Raw genomic sequence first — 19,255 nt, 5'->3', positions numbered from 1 at the left:
GGTACATCTACTCCTTCCTGGTGTACGAAGGAAAGGACTCCCAACTGCACCCCCCTGAATGCCCAGACTACATTGGAGCCAGCGGAAGAGTGGTCTGGCAGCTTGTCTATCCACTCTTTGGAAAGGGATACCATCTTTATGTGGATAATTTTTATACGAGCTTGCCCCTCTTCCGCAATCTTCACCGGAGAGACACCCCAGCATGTGGTACAGTGAGAGCCAATAGAAAGGGCTTCCCGCAAAAACTAGTCAATGAAAGGCTACAACGAGGGGAGACAGCATCTTTGCGGAACCAAGAGCTATTGGCTGTCAAGTGGAGGGACAAACGAAACGTCCACATGCTGACGACAATACATAATGACACCTACATAGAAGTCTCCAGAAGAAACGGTCCAATCCAGAAACCAGCCTGCATCTATGATTACAATTTGTTTATGGGAGGAGTGGACTTTAACGATCAGATGATTGAACCCTACCTTCCCACAAGAAAATCCCGCCACTGGTATAAAAAAGTGTCCATTTATCTTTTCAGTTTGGCCATGTATAACACTTATGTCCTTTACCAAAAATCTACAGAGAACCCCGTATCCTATCTGTACTACCAAGAAGAAGTTATTTCCGCCCTTTTGTACCCTGAAGGCCCACCAGAAACTATTCGCTCTGATTGTGTGAGCAGACTCCACGAGCGCCACTTTCCTGACAAAATCCCCCTCCCCGAAACAGGCTACAGGCATCAGAAGAAATGCCGGGTGTGCTCCAGAGGAGGAATTAGAAGAGACACCACGTTTTATTGTCCCGATTGTCCTTCCCAACCAGGCCTCTGTATAGGTGAATGCTTCCGCCGTTACCATACTTCTCTACATTATTAGGGAAGTATGGTAAACCTAATTTCCTGTCATTTTCCTCCACACCCCTTATGCCACTGCACTGAACTGTACATACCTCTGCCTTCTCCGGAACCGACCCTGGCCTGTTATATGACCAAGCTCCTGCCTAACGCTAAACGTACCTCTGCCTTCTCCGGAACCGACCCTGGCCTGTTATACGACCAAGCTCCTGCCTAACGCTAAACGTACCTCTGCCTTCTCCGGAACCGACCCTGGCCTGTTATACAACCAAGCTTCTGCCTAACGCTAAACATACTTCTGCCTTCTCCGGAACTGACCCTGGCCTGTTATACGACCATGCTTCTGCCTAACGCTAAACTGTACCTACCTCTGCCTGCTCTGGAACTGACCATGGACTGTTTGACCACGTTTTTTGCCTGCCTCTTGGATTGATCTTTTACCCTGCTAGGCTAGTGGGAACAAAGGGGTCTCACATATGTGAGGGGCTCCAGAATTGTTTTCTGGGTGAAGAAAACTAATTTTTTAGTTTTCTCATTCCCGGATTAGGGTCTGGAGACTCGGAGGCTTCAAAGAGATTTGGGCGGGAGAAGCCTCTACCCCTGTCCCCATTATTTCATAGCCTGCTACTCGGACCATGTCCCTGCTTACTCCCAGGATGGACAATATTCCTGCCTGCTACCTGGACAATTCCATTTACTGTCGCTGACCATGTCCCTGCCTGCTGCCTGGATCAGGGCTCTCCTGCGGACAATTGGACTACTAAAACCACAGGTAATTTTTTTTGTTTACCCCTTACTCAGAAGAATGTATTTTAGGGTGTAATTATTGGTATGTACGTGCTATGTTAGAAATATGAAGGGCCTTCAAAAATGTGATAGATTGTAAGGAAATTGGCTGCACAATTTATGCTCCTAGAACGCCTGAAGTTGCTACTTCAATGTTGGGCCTTTGTATGTGGCCAGGCTGTGGAAAAGTCTCACACATGTGGTATCGCCATACTCAGGAGGAGTAACAGAATATATTTTGGGGTGTCATTTTTGCTATGTACATACTATGTGTTAGAAATATCTTATAAATGGACAACTTTTTGTAAAAAAAAATATTTTTGTCCACATTTTCCAAAAACTTTGGGAAAAAAATGAACCGTTCCAAAGACTCATTATGCCTCCTAGATTATACGTCGGGGTGTTAGCTTTCCAAAATGGGGTCACTTTGTGGGCGTTTCCATTGTCCTGGTGCTCCAGGGCCTTCATAAGTGTAATAGGTGGTTGAGGTATTAGATGTGTAATTTATGCTCCTAGAACGCCTGAAGTTGCTACTTCAATGTTGGACTTGTGTATGTGGCCAGGCTGTGTAAAAGTCTAACACATGTGGTATCGCCATACTCAGGAGGAGTAGCAGAATATATTTTGGGGTGTCATTTTTGCTATGTACATGCTATGTGTTGGAAATATCTTATAAATGGACAACTTTTAGTAAAAAAAAATGCATTTTCATTTTTTTCCACAATTTCCAAAAACTTTGGGGAAAAAATGAACCGTTCCAAAGACTCATTATGCCTCATAGATTATACGTCGGGGTGTTAGCTTTCCAAAATGGGGTCACTTTGTGGGCGTTTCCATTGTCCTGGTGCTCCAGGGCCTTCATAAGTGTAATAGGTGGTTGAGGTATTAGATGTGTAATTTATGCTCCTAGAACGCCTGAAGTTTCTACTTCAATGTTGGACTTGTGTATGTGGCCAGGCTGTGTAAAAGTCTAACACATGTGGTATCGCCATACTCAGGAGGAGTAGCAGAATATATTTTGGGGTGTCATTTTTGCTATGTACATGCTATGTGTTGGAAATATCTTATAAATGGACAACTTTTAGTAAAAAAAAATGCATTTTCATTTTTTTCCACAATTTCCAAAAACTTTGGGAAAAAAATGAACCGTTCCAAAGACTCATTATGCCTCATAGATTATACGTCGGGGTGTTAGCTTTCCAAAATGGGGTCACTTTGTGGGCGTTTCCATTGTCCTGGTGCTCCAGGGCCTTCATAAGTGTAATAGGTGGTTGAGGTATTAGATGTGTAATTTATGCTCCTAGAACGCCTGAAGTTTCTACTTCAATGTTGGACTTGTGTATGTGGCCAGGCTGTGTAAAAGTCTAACACATGTGGTATCGCCATACTCAGGAGGAGTAGCAGAATATATTTTGGGGTGTCATTTTTGCTATGTACATGCTATGTGTTGGAAATATCTTATAAATGGACAACTTTTAGTAAAAAAAAATGCATTTTCATTTTTTTCCACAATTTCCAAAAACTTTGGGAAAAAAATGAACCGTTCCAAAGACTCATTATGCCTCATAGATTATACGTCGGGGTGTTAGCTTTCCAAAATGGGGTCACTTTGTGGGCGTTTCCATTGTCCTGGTGCTCCAGGGCCTTCATAAGTGTAATAGGTGGTTGAGGTATTAGATGTGTAATTTATGCCCCTAGAACGCCTGAAGTTGCTACTTCAATGTTGGACTTGTGTATGTGGCCAGGCTGTGTAAAAGTCTAACACATGTGGTATCGCCATACTCAGGAGGAGTAGCAGAATATATTTTGGGGTGTCATTTTTGCTATGTACATGCTATGTGTTGGAAATATCTTATAAATGGACAACTTTTAGTAAATAAAAATGCATTTTCATTTTTTTCCACAATTTCCAAAAACTTTGGGGAAAAAATGAACCATTCCAAAGACTCATTATGCCTCATAGATTATACGTCGGGGTGTTAGCTTTCCAAAATGGGGTCACTTTGTGGGCGTTTGCATTGTCCTGGTGCTCCAGGGCCTTCATAAGTGTAATAGGTGGTTGAGGTATTAGATGTGTAATTTATGCTCCTAGAACGCCTGAAGTTGCTACTTCAATTTTGGACTTGTGTATGTGGCCAGGCTGTGTAAAAGTCTAACACATGTGGTATCACCATACTCAGGAGGAGTAGCAGAATATATTTTGGGGTGTCATTTTTGCTATGTACATGCTATGTGTTGGAAATATCTTATAAATGGACAACTTTTAGTAAAAAAAAATGCATTTTCATTTTTTTTCCACAATTTCCAAAAACTTTATGAAAAAAATGAACCGTTCCAAAGACTCATTATGCCTCATAGATTATACGTTGGGGTGTCAGCTTTCCAAAATGGGGTCACTTTGTGGGTGTTTCCATTGTCCTGGCGCTCCAGGGCCTTCAAAAGTGTAATAGGTGGTTGAGATATTAGATGTGTAATTTATGCTCCTAGAACGCCTGAAGTTGCTACTTCAATGTTGGACCTGTGTATGTGGCCAGACTGTATAAAAGTCTCGCACATGTGGTATCACCGTACTCAGGAGGAGCAGCAGAATGTATTTTGGGGTTTCATTTGTGGAATGTATATGCCGTGTGAGAGAAATAGCCTGGTAAAATGACAATTTGGTGTGAAAAAAAATTAAAATAAAAAAAATCTTTATTTTGCAAAGAATTGTGGGAAAAAATTACAACTTCAAAAAACTAACCGTGCCACGTACTAAATACCTTGGAATGTCTACTTTCCAAAAAGGGGTCATTTGGGGGGTTTTTGTACATTACTGGCTTGTTAGGGTCTCCAGAAATGAGATAGACTGTCAGTACATCAGCTGTGATCAAATTGATACATTTTCAGTGATTGGCACCATAGCTTTTAGACCCTATAACTTTCACGCAGAATAAATAATATCCACTAATTTGGGTTATTTTTACTAAAGACATTTAGCAGTATACATTTTTGGCCAAATTTATGAAGAAAAATTACTTATTTGCAAAAAATTTTAATAGAAATGAAGAAAAATGCTTTTTTTTACAAAATTTTCGGTATTTTTTCATTAATAGCACAAAAAATAAAAAACGCAGATGTGATCAAATACCACCAAAAGAAAGCTCTATTTGTGGGAAAAAAAGGACGAAAATTTCAGATGGGTACAGTGTTGCATGACCGAGTAATTGTCATTCAAATTGTGAGAGCACTGAAAGCTGAAAATTGGTCTGGTTATTAAGGGTGTTTAAGTGCCCAGTGGTCAAGTGGTTAAAAGTTCAAGTTAAACACAAAAAACTGTTTATTACGAATTTAACATGTCAGCATTATTCAAGAATGCATTCTACTCTCTCCACTGCAGGTACCGCTGGGGTGCAGCTGCATTGCAGCTGGAGAGGAAGTCAAGAGGAACAGGAGAGAGGTTCTTCTATGGTTTCCTGGGTCACTGAGGAAACTATCCAATTGGATGCTGCTTCCCCATGTGACTCTAGCAGCCATCTTTGGTCAGGCAGAGTCTATTTAAGGCCCTGGCTCCCAGCCTTGGTACACATTTTGCATGTTTACTATTTAAATTTTTATTTTCATTTTTATTTGTTTTGTTTATTCATTTTTGCAGCATTGCATTACAAAGCCATACACAATTTCTTTTTTTTTAAGACTTGATTTTGTATGTCATAAACTTTGCCAGGGCTCTGCCTAATTTTAGTCTCTTTATGAATGGGACCAATCAAGATGCACACTTTGTCTGCTGTTGTTTTAAAATGAACACTTGTCAAGCTGTTTTGGCTTTGCTTTAAAAGGAATATACAATAATTTTTGCAAGACATTATATTGCCAAAAGAATTTTTGCTTTCCCTGAAAAATATGTATTGCTTTACTAACATAATTAATGAGACAACTTTTTTGCCAAATTCATAAGCTTGTGTCCCAAGGTGATGTATATATACGACAACTAATGCGGTTTAACCACTTCCCGACCGGCGCGCGCTGATGTACTTTGGCAGAATGGCACGGGCAGGCATATTGGTACGTCCATTTTTCAATTCCGCCCTGCCATCACATGCGCACCGCTGCCGGCGTGCTTGCATGCTGGTCGGGACCCCCGGGAGTCTGGTCGTGGGTCCCGCAGACTCGATCGCCGCGGGTATACCCGCGATCATCTCACGGGGCGGCTGAACGAGGAGATACCGTTGTAAACAGCATCTCCCTGTTCTGCCTAGCAACAAGTGACGCTGATCTCTGCTCCATGTGATTGGAGCAGAGATCAGTGTTCACTAAAACAAAGCCCAGCCCCCCACAGTTAGTAGCATGCCCCTAGGAACCCCCTGGTTAACCCCTTCACTGCCAGTGTAATTTACACAGAAATCACTGCATTTGTATAGCAGTGATTGCTGTATAAATGACAATGGTCCCAAAAATGTGTCAAAAATGTCTGATGTGTCTGCCATAATGTCGCAGTCTCTAAAAAAATCGCTGATCGCCGCCATTGCTAGTAAAAAAAATTATTAATAAAAATGCCATAACACTATCCCCTATTTTGTAAACGCTATAACTTTTTCGCAAACCAATCAATAATCGCTTATTGCGATTTTTTTTACCAAAAATATGTAGAAGAATACGTATCGGCCTAAACTGAGGGAAATTTTTTTATATATATTTTTGGGGGATATTTATTATAACAAAAAGTAAAAAATAATGCGTTTTTTTCAAAATTGTCGCTCTATTTTTGTTTATAGCGTAAAAAATAAAAACCGCAGGGGTGATCAAATACCACCAAAAGAAAGCTCTATTTGTGGGGAAAAAAGGACATTAATTTTGTTTGGGAGCCAAGTCGCACGACCTCGCAATTGTCAGTTAAAACGACGCAGTGAATCGCAAAAAGTGGTCTGGTCTTAAGCCAGCAAAATGGTCCGGTCTGAAAGTGGTTAAAAGGGCTAAACATTTAATGATTAGTTGTTTCATTTGTCATTTACACATAATTCACATATGTATATAATTAATACAGAAAATGTCTTGAATGTCCACACATGCACTGTTTACTTTATTATACAAATTGAACCACTTCAATACCAGGCACTTAGACATTTTCCCGCCCCCAGGCCAATTTTCAGCTTTCAGTGCTGTACAATTTGAATGACAATTGCGTGGTCATGCTACACTGTACCCATACACATTTTTTATCATTTTGTTCCCACAAATAGAGCTTTCTTTTGGTGGTATTTGATCACCTCTGCGATTTTTATTTTTTGCATAACAAATAAAAAAAATACCGAAAATTTTGAAAAAAAAACAAGTTTTTCTTTGTTTCTGTAAATTTTTTTGTAAATACGTTTTATTTTTCAGTGACGGGCACTGATAAGACGGTGCTGATGGGCACCGATGAGGTGGTACTGATGATGAGCACTGATAGGCGACACTGATGGGCACTGATAGGTGGCACAGATGGGCACTGATAGGTGGCACTGGTATGGGCACTCATGGGTGGAACTGATGGACACTCATAAGTGGCACTGATGGGCACTCCTAGGCAGCACTGATGGTTACTTATGGCGGCACTGGTGGGTACTTATGGGTGGCACTGATAGGTGGCACAGATGGGCACTGATGTGCATGGATGGGCACTGATAGGTGGCACTGATGGACACTGATGACACTGATAAGTGGCATTTCCTGGGCATTAATCAATTTATCTATTACTCTATGGTGCCAGTCAGTGCCCATTTGTGGGCACTAATTTGCACAGATTGGGCACATTGGGCACATGTGGATGGCCATGGGGGATGTACCTGGCCATCCACATGTTGGGGGCTTCCCCGGGGGTCCTGGTGGCTTCCCTGGTGGTCCAGTGTGGGCATCCGAGAGGGGGGGAGGGCTGCGCTGATAAACAATCAGTGCAGACCCTCCTGTCAGAAGAGCCGCAGATCAGCTCTCCTCTACTCGCGTCTGTCAGACGCGAGTGAGGAAAACCCGATCAATGGCTTTTCCTGTTTACATTGTGATTAGCCGTGTCCAATCCGCCGAAGGCTCTTTACTGAGATCGGTGTAGCGGTGTGTCAGACTGACACATCGCACCACCGATCGCCGCTGTGCGAGCCCCCAAGGGGGCTGTTATACTGAAGGATGTCATATGACGCACAGTCAGGATAACTGAACTACCGCCTGGCCGTCATTTTGCTATAGGCAGGGCGGGAAGTGGTTAAAAACTTCTCCCAGAGGCATGTGTACTGTACGATATACTATATCATTAAGATATGTACTATATGTACTATACACAAAGTACTCTATTCTCAAAAATATGCTTGGGGCTTGTAACCAGCAGTGTCTCGCAGAGTTCTCTCTGACATGGGCCTTCATATGACAGGGCTCTTCTTTTCTCAATCAACAGTTTTAGGCTGGGTTCACACTGGCGTTAAAAGAAGGCATTTGAGGGGTGTTAAAAACATTGCCTATGCAAATGATACCGCAGACTGCACATAGTGCTGTTCACGTTTAAAAACATGAAGCGTTAGTGCCGTGTCACTTTGCTTCAAAATGAAAGACTAAAGTCAGTAAAGTCAGGAAGCGATTGAAGCCCTTCAACGCCTTCCATTAAAGTCTTTGTTAAAGCTCAGCAAACGATCTGGCAGTCGGTGTGGTTGCATTGCGGTTGCAGGGCAGTAAAATGTGTTTATTTCTGTCACTTTCCATTGTGGAGCAGTTTTAATGTGCCTTAACGCTCATCAAATGCTTCAAAACTGAAAAGAGGGTGTTTAGGGAACTTTTATAACACTTGTAAAATGCCCCATATTAAAGCTCATTGATACAGTCTGAATCCCATACTAATGCCATACAAACACTATAGGAGCGTTTGTTAAAGAGGAACTGCAGTCTGCTCACATAATTTGTAATAAAAACATCTTTGCTATTCTGAAACTTCCCTCCAACCACTTTGCATATTATTTTATATATACTGTGATTCTGTACTTGCCAAATATGCTGCAGAAATCTCCTTCCACTGAGTCTGGCGGCATCCATTTTAACTGTGGGCAGCTGAAGCTGCTGCCTGTCCACTTCCTGGATTTACAAGGACACAAAGAGGCGCACCTCCAGCTCTGCAGCCCTGCAGCTATCATTGGCCCTCTTATGACTCACCCCCCCGCCCCTTCCTTGCAAACTCTCTTAAGAGTGAGAGAGAGAGCTGAGCATTACGTCATAAGCCTAGGCTAATGACCAGACAACAAACAGGAAGTGGGCTGTATAAGGTATTTACTGGCAGGAAAAAATGTTTTACTATCCAAAGTTAAAACAACAAGGGCAGAAGATTTAATAGATGGAAAGTTTAAAGGTCTACTTTAAGTGTTAGAAATTTAGACAAGTGTGAACAAGCTCTAACATATTTACTGTGCTCAGAGCACATTACTGTGCTTTATTATATTTATTATTTCATTTTTTTGCTGCAGCTTATAGTAAAGTGTTGAATTGCATAGAACAATTCAAAGCAGACATGGCCCTTGGAAACAAGGGTTGTTCATGTCTGTTACTGTATAATTGTATAATTTAAAAGTGCATTTCACTAAGAAAGTCTAGTGGTGGCAGGGTCTCTTTAGTAGACTTTAACCCCTTGCCGACCAGCGCACGACAATGTACGTCGGCACAATGGCACGGCTGGGCAAATGGGCGTACAAAAGTGTCCGATGTGTCAGCCATAATGTTGCAGTCACGATAAAAATAGCAGATCGCCGCCATTACTAAAAAAAAAAAAAAAAAAAAAAATTAAAATGCCCTAAATCTATCCGCTATTTTGTAGACCCTATAACTTTTGCACAAGCCAATCAATATACGCTTATTGTGATTTCTTTTTTTACCAAGAAGAATACATATCAGCCTAAACTGAGAAAGACGTTTGTTTTTTTATATATTTTTGGGGGATATGTATTATAGCAAAATGTGAAGAATATTGCTTTTTTTTTTCAAAATTGTTGCATTTTTTTGTTTATAGCAGAAAAAATTAAAAAGCGCAAAGGTGATTAAATACCACCAAAAGAAAGCTCTATTTGTGGGGAAAAAAGGACGTTAATTTTGTTAGGATGCAATGTCGCATGACCGCGCAATGGTCAGTTAAAGCGACACAGTGCAGTATCATAAAAAGTACTCTGGTTAGGAAGGGGGTAAATCCTTCCGGAGCTGAAGTTGTTAAAAGAAAGCTTTTTTGGACAAAGCAATGCACAAGCACTTCTATGTCACTTGATGTGCACTGCTATATTAGCTTAATAACTTCTTGCTCATGGCAATTGTTAAGTGCACAGGAATAAGCACACTTGCATGCTTATTTCAGTACATGCCGTGTGTTTGTATGCAGAATAGAATGTAATGCATTATACAATTAGGAATGTACTAAAACATATCTAGTATAAGGCTCCTTACCTTTACATATACCGGTACTTATATTGGCCTGAAATGTTTTCTTCTGGTGGGTAACCTCACAGGTGTATGACTCCTCCTTATACCAGCTTTCCCTGGGAACTTTCAATGTGCTTGTAGCAAAGTAATTTCCATGTCTGTCAAGCATTGGGTGGACAGAGGCAGTGTCCTCTTTATAGAGGCTTCCATTCTGTAACCAATTCACCAAAATATTCTGGGGCCAGAAATTGGAGATTGTGCACATCAATGTCACCATGCCTGCTTCATTTCCATCACAACTAGATGCTAGAATGTTAATAATGGGGGACTTTGGCTTGATATCTTCAAGCGCTGCAACATAAAACAGTGTGCAATGATAATCTATAGCAGCCACACAACCATTCAATTGTTCATACTAATATTTCAGCATTGTAATAAGCTGTCTATACATAGCAGGTCTGATGTATTATGCAAAATTAATTCAGAGGAAACCCATTATGGTTGTTATTACTAGTAAAAAACAAAATTATTAAAAAAATGCCATAAAACGATCTCCTATTTTGAAACGCTATAACTTTTGCGCAAACCAATCAATAAAGGCTTATTATTTTTTTTTTGTTTACCAAAAATATGTAGAAGAATACGTATTGGCCTAACTGAGGAAAAAAAATGTTTTTTTATATATTTTTAGGAGATATTTATTATAGCAAAATGTAAAAAATAATGCGTTTTTTTTTCAAAATTGTTGCTTTTTTTGGTTTATAGCGCAAACAATAAAAACCGCAGGGGTGATAAAATACCACCAATTGAAAGCTCTATTTATGGGAAAAAAAGGACGTCAATTTTGTTTGGGAGCCACGTCATACGGCCGCGCAATTGTCAGTTAAAGCGAAGCAGTGCCGAATCGCAAAAAGTGCTCTGGTCAGGAAGGGGGTAAAATCTTCTGGGGCTGAAGTGGTTAATTCGTTTTGGTGTTTGCCATTTGCCAAATGTTGACTGTACAATATACTCACTTTTATTTCTTTTTACATGAATATCTGACATAGAGCAAGGCTGCTTCACAACACAGGATATTTCCTTGATTGGCTCCCATTCTTTATCAGTAACCTTGTAACTGTGCTTGACCCTTTGATTGTTCCCATTGCGAACGGTTATTCTGTTCTTCTTTGATTTTTTGCCATCAAACATTAAATATACTTGATTGGCATCTGGTTTGGTGCTTAGAATTGAGCATGTTATAGTAGCATTGTCATTTAGAAAATCTTCTCTGGATGGTAATTCTACTTCCACAATTGGCGTGACAAAGATTGATTGGCATGCTGGGGACAGAGAGACATGTTTTAGGACAGGTTTCCCTTCATATTTATCACATACATTTTTATCAGATAAATAAATAAATCAATAATGTAGCCATTGTAAGACATTTTAGACACATTCAGGCATAGGTGGTTTGTGAAACTTAAAGAGGAAGTAAACCCTGATGGGTTTTTGATTCCATACAAATGTAAAGCATAATGGACTACTATGCATTGCATAGTAGTCCACTATGTGTCACTTAACTGACACAGGACTCAGCGAAGTCACCGCTGTCCCCTTGTGTACGGAGCCTCTATCTTCTCGGTGGGTCTCTCTGCTCCGGCGCTGTCGAAGCCACGATTACGTCACTCCCACGCATGCGCACGGGAGCTGCCACTCGCGGCATATCGGCGTTGACAGCGGTGTGCTCAGTGCGCGCAGGCGCACTGAGCACGCCGCTGTCATTCACCGAAGCCACGATTACGTCACTCCCACACCTGCTGCACGGGAGCTGCCACTCGCAGCATATCGCCGTTGACAGCAGCGTGCTCAGTGTGCCTGCGCTCCGCTGTCTACGGCGCACGTGCCGTACACAGCGGTGCCTGTGCTTTGCCAAATATCTCCTAAACCGTATAGGTTTAGGAGATATTTCTTGGACCTACAGGTAAGCCTTAATCTAGGCTTACCTGTAGGTCAAAGTGGTTTGTAAGGGTTTACAACCACTTTAAAGCGGAACTTCAGTTCAGTGTTCTTTTGGTCCTGTCCCCACTGTTCAGCTCTGCCATTGCTGATGTGCTGCAGATATCTGCCATGTCTTTGGGACTTGGCAGAGATCTGCAGCACATCTAAGCACATATACGGAAGTCCTCCACAGGAAAACACGCCACATTATGCATTTAGGAATATCCTTTAGCTGAAATTTTGAACTACTGCTCTTTCTCATACAGTTATTTGGGGGGATATTTTCAATGATATTTTCAATAAAATCTCACGGTGTAAAAGTAGAGTGACCCAATACATATCTCCTACTCTGTCTGCTTTTAGACAATCCCTGAAAACCCTTCTTTTCAGAGAAGCCTATCCTGCCCACACCTAACAACTGTACTTTTATTTTCTTCATCAGCTCACCCCCACAGCTATTGTCTCACTTGACCCTCCCCTTCTAGATTGTAAGCTTTAATGAGCAGAACCCTCTGATTCCTCCTGTATTGAATTGTATTGTAACTGTACTGTCTAACCTCATGTTGTAAAGCGTTGCACAAAGTGTTGGTACTATATAAATCCTGTATAATAATAATAATAATAATAGTAATAATAATAAGGCTATTACCTTTACATATACTTGTATTCGCCTGAAGTGTTATCTTCTGGTGGGTAACCTCACAGGTGTATGGCTCTTCCTTATACCAGCTTTCCCTGGAAACATTCAATGTGCTTGTAGCAAAGTAATTTCCATTTCTGTCAAGCATTGGGTGGACAGAGGCAGTGTCCTCTTTATAGAGGCTTCCATTCTGTAACCATTTTACCAAAATATTCTGGGGCCAGAAATTAGAGATTATGCACATCAATGTCACCATGCCTGCTTCATTTCCATCACAACAAGATGCTAGAATGTTAATACTTGGGGACTTTGGCTTGATATCTTCAAGAGCTGCAACATAAAACAGTGTGCAATGATAATCTATAGTGACTACACAGCAATTCAATTGCTCATACTAATATATTTGTATTGTGACAGGCCTTCCATACACAGCAAGTCTCATTTATTAAGTACAATTTACTAAAACACAACGCACTGTGGTCATTATAGCAGCAGCTCCGATAGAAAACAAACAAATACCATGCTGTAAGGGCAAAAATGGCATCAAATCTATGAGCATGTATCATTTATCTTTTTCTCAAGCAGCAGCATGCATTGTGTATATACGCACACCTGTGCATGTGGATTGTGATACCTCCAGCACATTGAGTACAATATGCTTTTAATTATATCAGTACAGGAATACCCCACTTTTAAGTACATAATGGGGTTTATTTACTAAAGCTAGAATGTGCAAAATCAGGCTCACTTCTGCATAGAAACCAATGAGCTTCCAGGTTTTATTACCAAAGCTTAATTGAACAAGCTGGGGTTAGAAGCTCATTGGTTTTTATGCAGAAGTGAGCCTGATTTTTCACTTTCCAGCTTTAGTAAATAAACCCCATTGTGTACTTAAAAGTGGGGTATGCCTGTACATCCTTTATGTTTAAAAACAATCCTGCTGCTCCAGGTGAACCGGCAATAATGGTGTCTGCAATCCAGCTATGCATGGGGTGCACGCCCTGTCGTTACTGCAGAGTACATATGAAGAAAGAAGATTGGACGGCTGCGCACCCATATAATGCAAATAAAAGCTTCTTTATTCAAAACATCATCAATAAAAACAGGCACAAGGCATATTGGCAGTGGAAAAGAAAGTTTAAGCTGTCTTACATGTTTAACTGTGTACGGTTTTGACAAAGCACGTATTTAACATGTGAACCGTGTCACCGATTTTGATAAAGCACGTATTAATGTGTGAAAGGCGTCAACCTTTTTTTCCCTGCCAATATGCCTTGTGCCTGTTTTTATTGATGATTTTTTGAATAAATAAAGTCTAAAGTCTAATCTTCTTTTTTTACATGCTTTATGTGGTTTTGTTTCTGCATAAGAATACTTGAGATCCTTAATGGACTTTAGAGTCACTGTAGAGCAATAGTATGTTCAAACATCTTAGTAAATTTACTACTGTGACATGTGTGCCTGTTTCAATGCACATTGCAGGCACAAAGTAATTACTGTGAGAATACCTCTTCTTTCTTGTAGGGTCTTTACCAAACAATAGAGTTGGGCTGAACACCCTCCGGTTAGTTTTGCCCCAGAACTCTCGAACATCACAAAAGTTCGGACCTGAACTACGAATTAAAGTCTATGGGACCTGAACTTAAAAAATCAAAAATGCCCATTTTGAAGTCTTATATACCAGTTATTGGCCATAAAAAGGGTATGGGGGTCCGGGTACTGCTTTGGGGGACATGTATCAATGCAAAATGTTTTTTTTTAAAAGGTCGTTTTTCCAGGAGCAGTGATTTTAAGGATGCTTAAAATGAAACAATAAAAATGAAAAATTCCTTTAAATATAGTGCCTGGAGTGTCCCCTTAGTCTGCCTGTAAAGTGCCACATCTGTACCATGAATAGAACCTGCTGCAGCAAAACTGATGTTTATAAAGAAAAAAAATTACGTTTAAATAGCCGGCAATACAATACCATTGCCTGCAATACAAAAATGTAAAATAAAAAGGCTTAGGGGTCCACCCGCAAACCATACCAGGCCCTTCAGGTCTGGTATGGATCTTAAGGGGAACTCCATGCCAAAATTAAAAAAAATAACTCATGGGGTCCCCCCAAAATCAATACCAGACCCTTATCTGAGCATGCATCCCAGCAGGTCAGGAAGGGGTGGGGGGCAAGCGAGTATACCCCCTACTGAACCATACCAGGCCACATGTTGATTGCATGTGGCCTGGTATGATTCAGGAGGGGGGCACTCACCCGCCCCCCCTTTCTTGTCCTGCCAGGCTACATACTCATATGCACACACATAAGGGTCTGGTATAGATTTTTGTTGGTACCCCGCACCATTTTTAAAATGTTGGCATGGGGACCCAAAGGTATGGATTGGGGGGACCCCCACACTGTTTTTTTCTTCACTTTTTTCTATTACATGCAGCACATCAGTGCCCTCACCCCCTGGAAGGCAACACTTGGGGTCTTTCAGGCCTGGGCTATATTCTTTTTAAGATAAAGAAATACATTTTGTTGGTAAGCATACAGGCCTGGTAAGGGGCAATGCAGAAGGGCCAACTGGGCATCCTTGCACACTGTCACATGAAATAGGGTTTGAAGAAGGCCAAACCCATTAGACCAAAACCCAACCAATCTCAGGCAGGACCACCACATGTGTAACACATCCCGCTGTTCACAACAATTTCAAAAGCAGCTCTCTATTACATCCAGGGGAGACATGGTAAACCCATTTTTATTTTTACTGGGCTCCAAATTCTAATTTGTTATTTTTAGCTGCAGTTACTATGTGGGAATTGTAGCAATTAGGTAATGCTGTGCCACATTAACTTTTTTTTTTGTTAATCACACACTGGCACTCATGGCACTGGCCTTACGTAAAGTGGACATGTGAAAGTCTTTTGGTCCTAAATAAAAACATTTTGGTAATAAATACTATGAGTTGTACATCATAAATGGAATTTGTGTCTTACATGCATATGGACCTTTTATCTGTGTACTAAATCCCCTAATGACTGTTATTTTGCGTCAACCAGAAAATGAAATGGTTTGTGTGACTGTTCACATGTCAATATGTGTAACAAGTCTAAATATAAATTAAGATACATTTAGCACATACAAATTACAGTTTAGATCCCCATTGTCTCTAATGTTGCAACAGATTATGTAAACTGTTATATTTTGCAATATACTTACGTTTATTTATTTTCTCATGAATATCTGGCATAGAGCAGGGCTGCTTCACCCCACAGATTATTTCCTTGATTACCTCCCATTCTTTATCAGTAACCTTGTAACTGTGTTTGACCCTTTGATTGTCCCCAGAGTGAACAGTTGTGACTTTCTTCTTTGAATTTTTGCCATCCAACATTAAATATACCTGACTGGCATCTGAATTAGTGCCCAGAATTGAGCATGTTATTGTTGCATTGTCATTTAGAAAATCTTCTCTGGATGGTAATTCTACCTTCACAATTGGTGTGGCAAAGCTTTCTTGACATGCTGAGAACAGAGAGACATATTTCAGGACAGGTTCACACTTCATATTAATCATATACATCAGATAAACAGATACAATGCCATAAAATAAAATATGTGAGCTGTATAAAGGATCAGTGAAGAAACCTAGCATTGTAATGAAATTTTAAGCACATTCAGCCATATGTGGTTTGTGAAACTTAAAGAGGAACTTCAGTCCAGCACTGTTTGGGTCCCGTCCTCACTGTTTTGCGCTGCCATCTTTGGATATGCAAGTTCTCTGCCAAGTCTTTGGCACTTTACAGAGACCTGCAGTACATCTTCCCATGCATGGGGAAGTCCCCCACAGGCAAGCACACTGCTGGTATCTGGGTCCTTGATATCTGTATTGTCTGTATGCATGCAAGGAAATCCCCTGTGTGTGGGCAAATGTGCTGCAGGTCTTTTTTGACTCCTAAATACCTGCTGCACACTCGCACATGCATGGAAACCTGTGGCACACATGCATCCTTAGTAAAACTGTAGAGGACATCCCAAGAGGTAGTGGGGGCTTTACATCATTCTTGCCTAGGCAAGGCTAAACAGGTTAAAAACCATACTAAAATTAGAAAACATTATCCAATTGTAGAAAGATGGTGGAGGGAGGAGACAGGAGCAAACAAGCTGTTTTAATGAGTGTAGGCCCTTTTTAAGGGGCCTGTTAACAGTGTCATTGGTTTTGGTAATATGCTAATTTGGCTAATCCATGTATTATGATGTAGAAAATAAATTTTTTTTTTAATATTAATTTGTTATCCTTCTTTGTTATGATTATAAAAGCATATTGCACTCACAGTGCCCCAAAGGTAAACATTCAGATTGTGCCCATAGTTATGCTGCTTGTCTACATCAGTTTGCAGAAATAGATAATTGCAAAACAGGTGAACACAAAAATGGTGGGTCTTATTTACTAAATACATTTTTTTACTTAGCAAAGTAAATATTCACTGAGGGTAGTAAATAAGATTGAGCTGTGCTTAATTAAATCAACCAATCATGTACTAGGAAAGTGAACATGCACTTGTCTAAGCGAGGGGCCTCTACTCTTTAACAAATCAACCCCAATGCCTCCAACAACATTCTATCTCCACACCTGGATAGCTTTAGTCAGCTATAAAGAGAGGGTATGGACCACAACTACATCATTTCAAATTGGTACAGTGGGGAAAATAATTATTTGATCCCCTGCAGATTTTGTAAGTTTGTCCAGAAAAATGCTGACTATGACTCTAAGAACACCATCCCTACAGGCAGGCACAGAGGTGGAAACATTATGCTTTTGGGCTGTTTCTTTGCTAAAGATACAGGCCAACTTTGCCACATTGAGGGGCCAATGGACAGGGTCATGTTTTGTGAAATTTTGGATGAGAACCTTCTTCCCTCAGCCAGAAAACTGAAGATGGGTCATGGATGGGTCTTCCAGCATGATAATGACCCAAACCATACCACCAAGGCAACTAAGGAGTGGCTCAAGAAGCATATTAAGGTCATGGAGGGGCCTAGTCAGTCTCCAGACCTTACTCCTATAGAAAATATATGGATGGAGCTGAAACTTTGAGTTATTTAGAGACAGCAAAGAAATCTTAAGGATTTAAAGAAGATCTGTAAAGAAGAGTGGACCAAAATCCCTCCTGAGATGTGTGCAAAACTGGTCATCAGCTACAAGAAACGTCTTACCTCTGTGTTTGCCAACAAGGGGTTTCTCCACCAAGTACAGGCATACCCCACTTTTAAGTACACAATAGGGTTTATTTACTGAAGCTGGAAAGTGCAAAATCAGGCTCACTTCTGCATAGAAACCAATGAGCTTCTAATCCCAGCTTGTTCAATTAAGCTTTAGTAATAAAACCTGGAAGCTCATTGGCTTAATTGAACAAGCTGGGATTAGAAGCTCATTGGTTTCTATGCAGAAGTGAGCCTGATTTTGCACATTCTAGCTTTAGTAAATAAACCCCATTGTGTACTTAAAAGTGGGGTATGCCTGTACTTGGTGGAGAAACCCTTGTTGGCAAACACAGAGGTAAGATGTTTCTTGTAGTTGGTGACCAGGTTTGCACACATCTCAGGAGGGATTTTGGTCCACTCTTCTTTACAGATCTTGTTTAAATCCTTAAGATTTCTTTGCTGTCTCTAAATAACTCAAAGTTTCAGCTCCCTCCATACATTTTCTATAGGAGTAAGGTCTGGAGACTGACTAGGCCCCTCCATGGCCTTAATATGCTTCTTGAGCCACTCCTTAGTTGCCTTGGTGGTATGGTTTGCTTGGAAGTCCAATACTTATTTTACTCACTGAACTGCAACTTAATTTATAACATTTGTTTTATGTGTTTTGGTTAATATTCTGCCTCTATCATTTAAAATACACCTATGATAAAAATTATAAACCCTTAATTTCTTTGTAAATGGGCAAACTTAGAAAATCTGCAGGGGATCAAATAATTATTTCTCCCACTGTATATAGAGTCTTTCATATAGCCATGTAAGCTAAAGGAAACAAAAAAAGGTACTGTTGTTTATAAAAATCGAGTAAAGACAATGGGACCCTTTGCAACTGTCATAGCAGTTCTGCAGACCTATGAGTTACTGTGTCAATTTTTAGTAGACTAACACTTTAACAAATAATTTACACATGCCTTGCATATATATTTACCTAAACATTTGCTAATATTTTTTATGTAATTTTCTGTCTTGTATTCTACTTGACATGTATATTCGTCCTCCTTGTTCCAGCTGTCCTTGCTGATATTCAATTCACTTCCAAAGAAAAAACCACCATCGCCCTTTAAAGGTTTGAAGCGTTCATCAGTTTTAAAGGGACTTCCATTTTTAAGCCACTGGAAAGGCTTGTCATGGCCTTTTAAATTTGATACAAGACACACTACTCGCACAACATTGTCTTCAGGTTTAATACCACAAGAAGGAAGAAGGACTTCAATATCACTTTTTCCTTCATAAGTATGTTTGCAGTAGGAATCTGTAAGAAATAGATTTACAAGCAAAGCAATATATTAAACATAGTTAGTTGAAGTTATGGATTGGCATAAAGACTGGCAAAAGTTTAAAAGCAGATCTAGGAGAAATAACAAAATAA

The 19,255-nt window shown here is 40.3% G+C and overlaps 1 protein-coding gene and 2 gene segments (V, D, J or C); all 3 read right to left on the bottom strand.

Annotated features, from left to right (window-relative positions):
* LOC143960247 (uncharacterized) overlaps positions 1–19,255 on the bottom strand; it is a 181,753-nt gene that overhangs the window by 44,487 nt on the left and 118,011 nt on the right. The window contains exons 3-7 of the mRNA XM_077468627.1: positions 18,815–19,138; positions 15,844–16,149; positions 12,654–12,974; positions 11,041–11,346; positions 10,052–10,378 (exon numbers count right to left, since the gene is read on the bottom strand). Of these exons, the coding sequence (XP_077324753.1) occupies positions 10,052–10,378; positions 11,041–11,346; positions 12,654–12,974; positions 15,844–16,149; positions 18,815–19,138 (1,584 nt within the window). The remainder of the gene's footprint in view (positions 1–10,051; positions 10,379–11,040; positions 11,347–12,653; positions 12,975–15,843; positions 16,150–18,814; positions 19,139–19,255) is intronic.
* The window catches only part of LOC143960265 (immunoglobulin heavy constant epsilon-like), a 418,829-nt gene that overhangs the window by 331,214 nt on the left and 68,360 nt on the right, over positions 1–19,255 (bottom strand).
* LOC143960260 (Ig gamma-2C chain C region-like) overlaps positions 1–19,255 on the bottom strand; it is a 296,856-nt gene that overhangs the window by 210,709 nt on the left and 66,892 nt on the right.

The sequence above is a fragment of the Lithobates pipiens genome, unplaced genomic scaffold (genome assembly GCF_037356315.1).
Source record: "Lithobates pipiens isolate NorthernLeopardFrog02 unplaced genomic scaffold, aLitPip1_a1.2 Scaffold_11, whole genome shotgun sequence".
Taxonomy (NCBI): Eukaryota; Metazoa; Chordata; class Amphibia; order Anura; family Ranidae; genus Lithobates; species Lithobates pipiens.
Note: the sequence above shows the minus strand (reverse complement) of the source record. Positions and strands in the feature narration are given on the sequence as shown.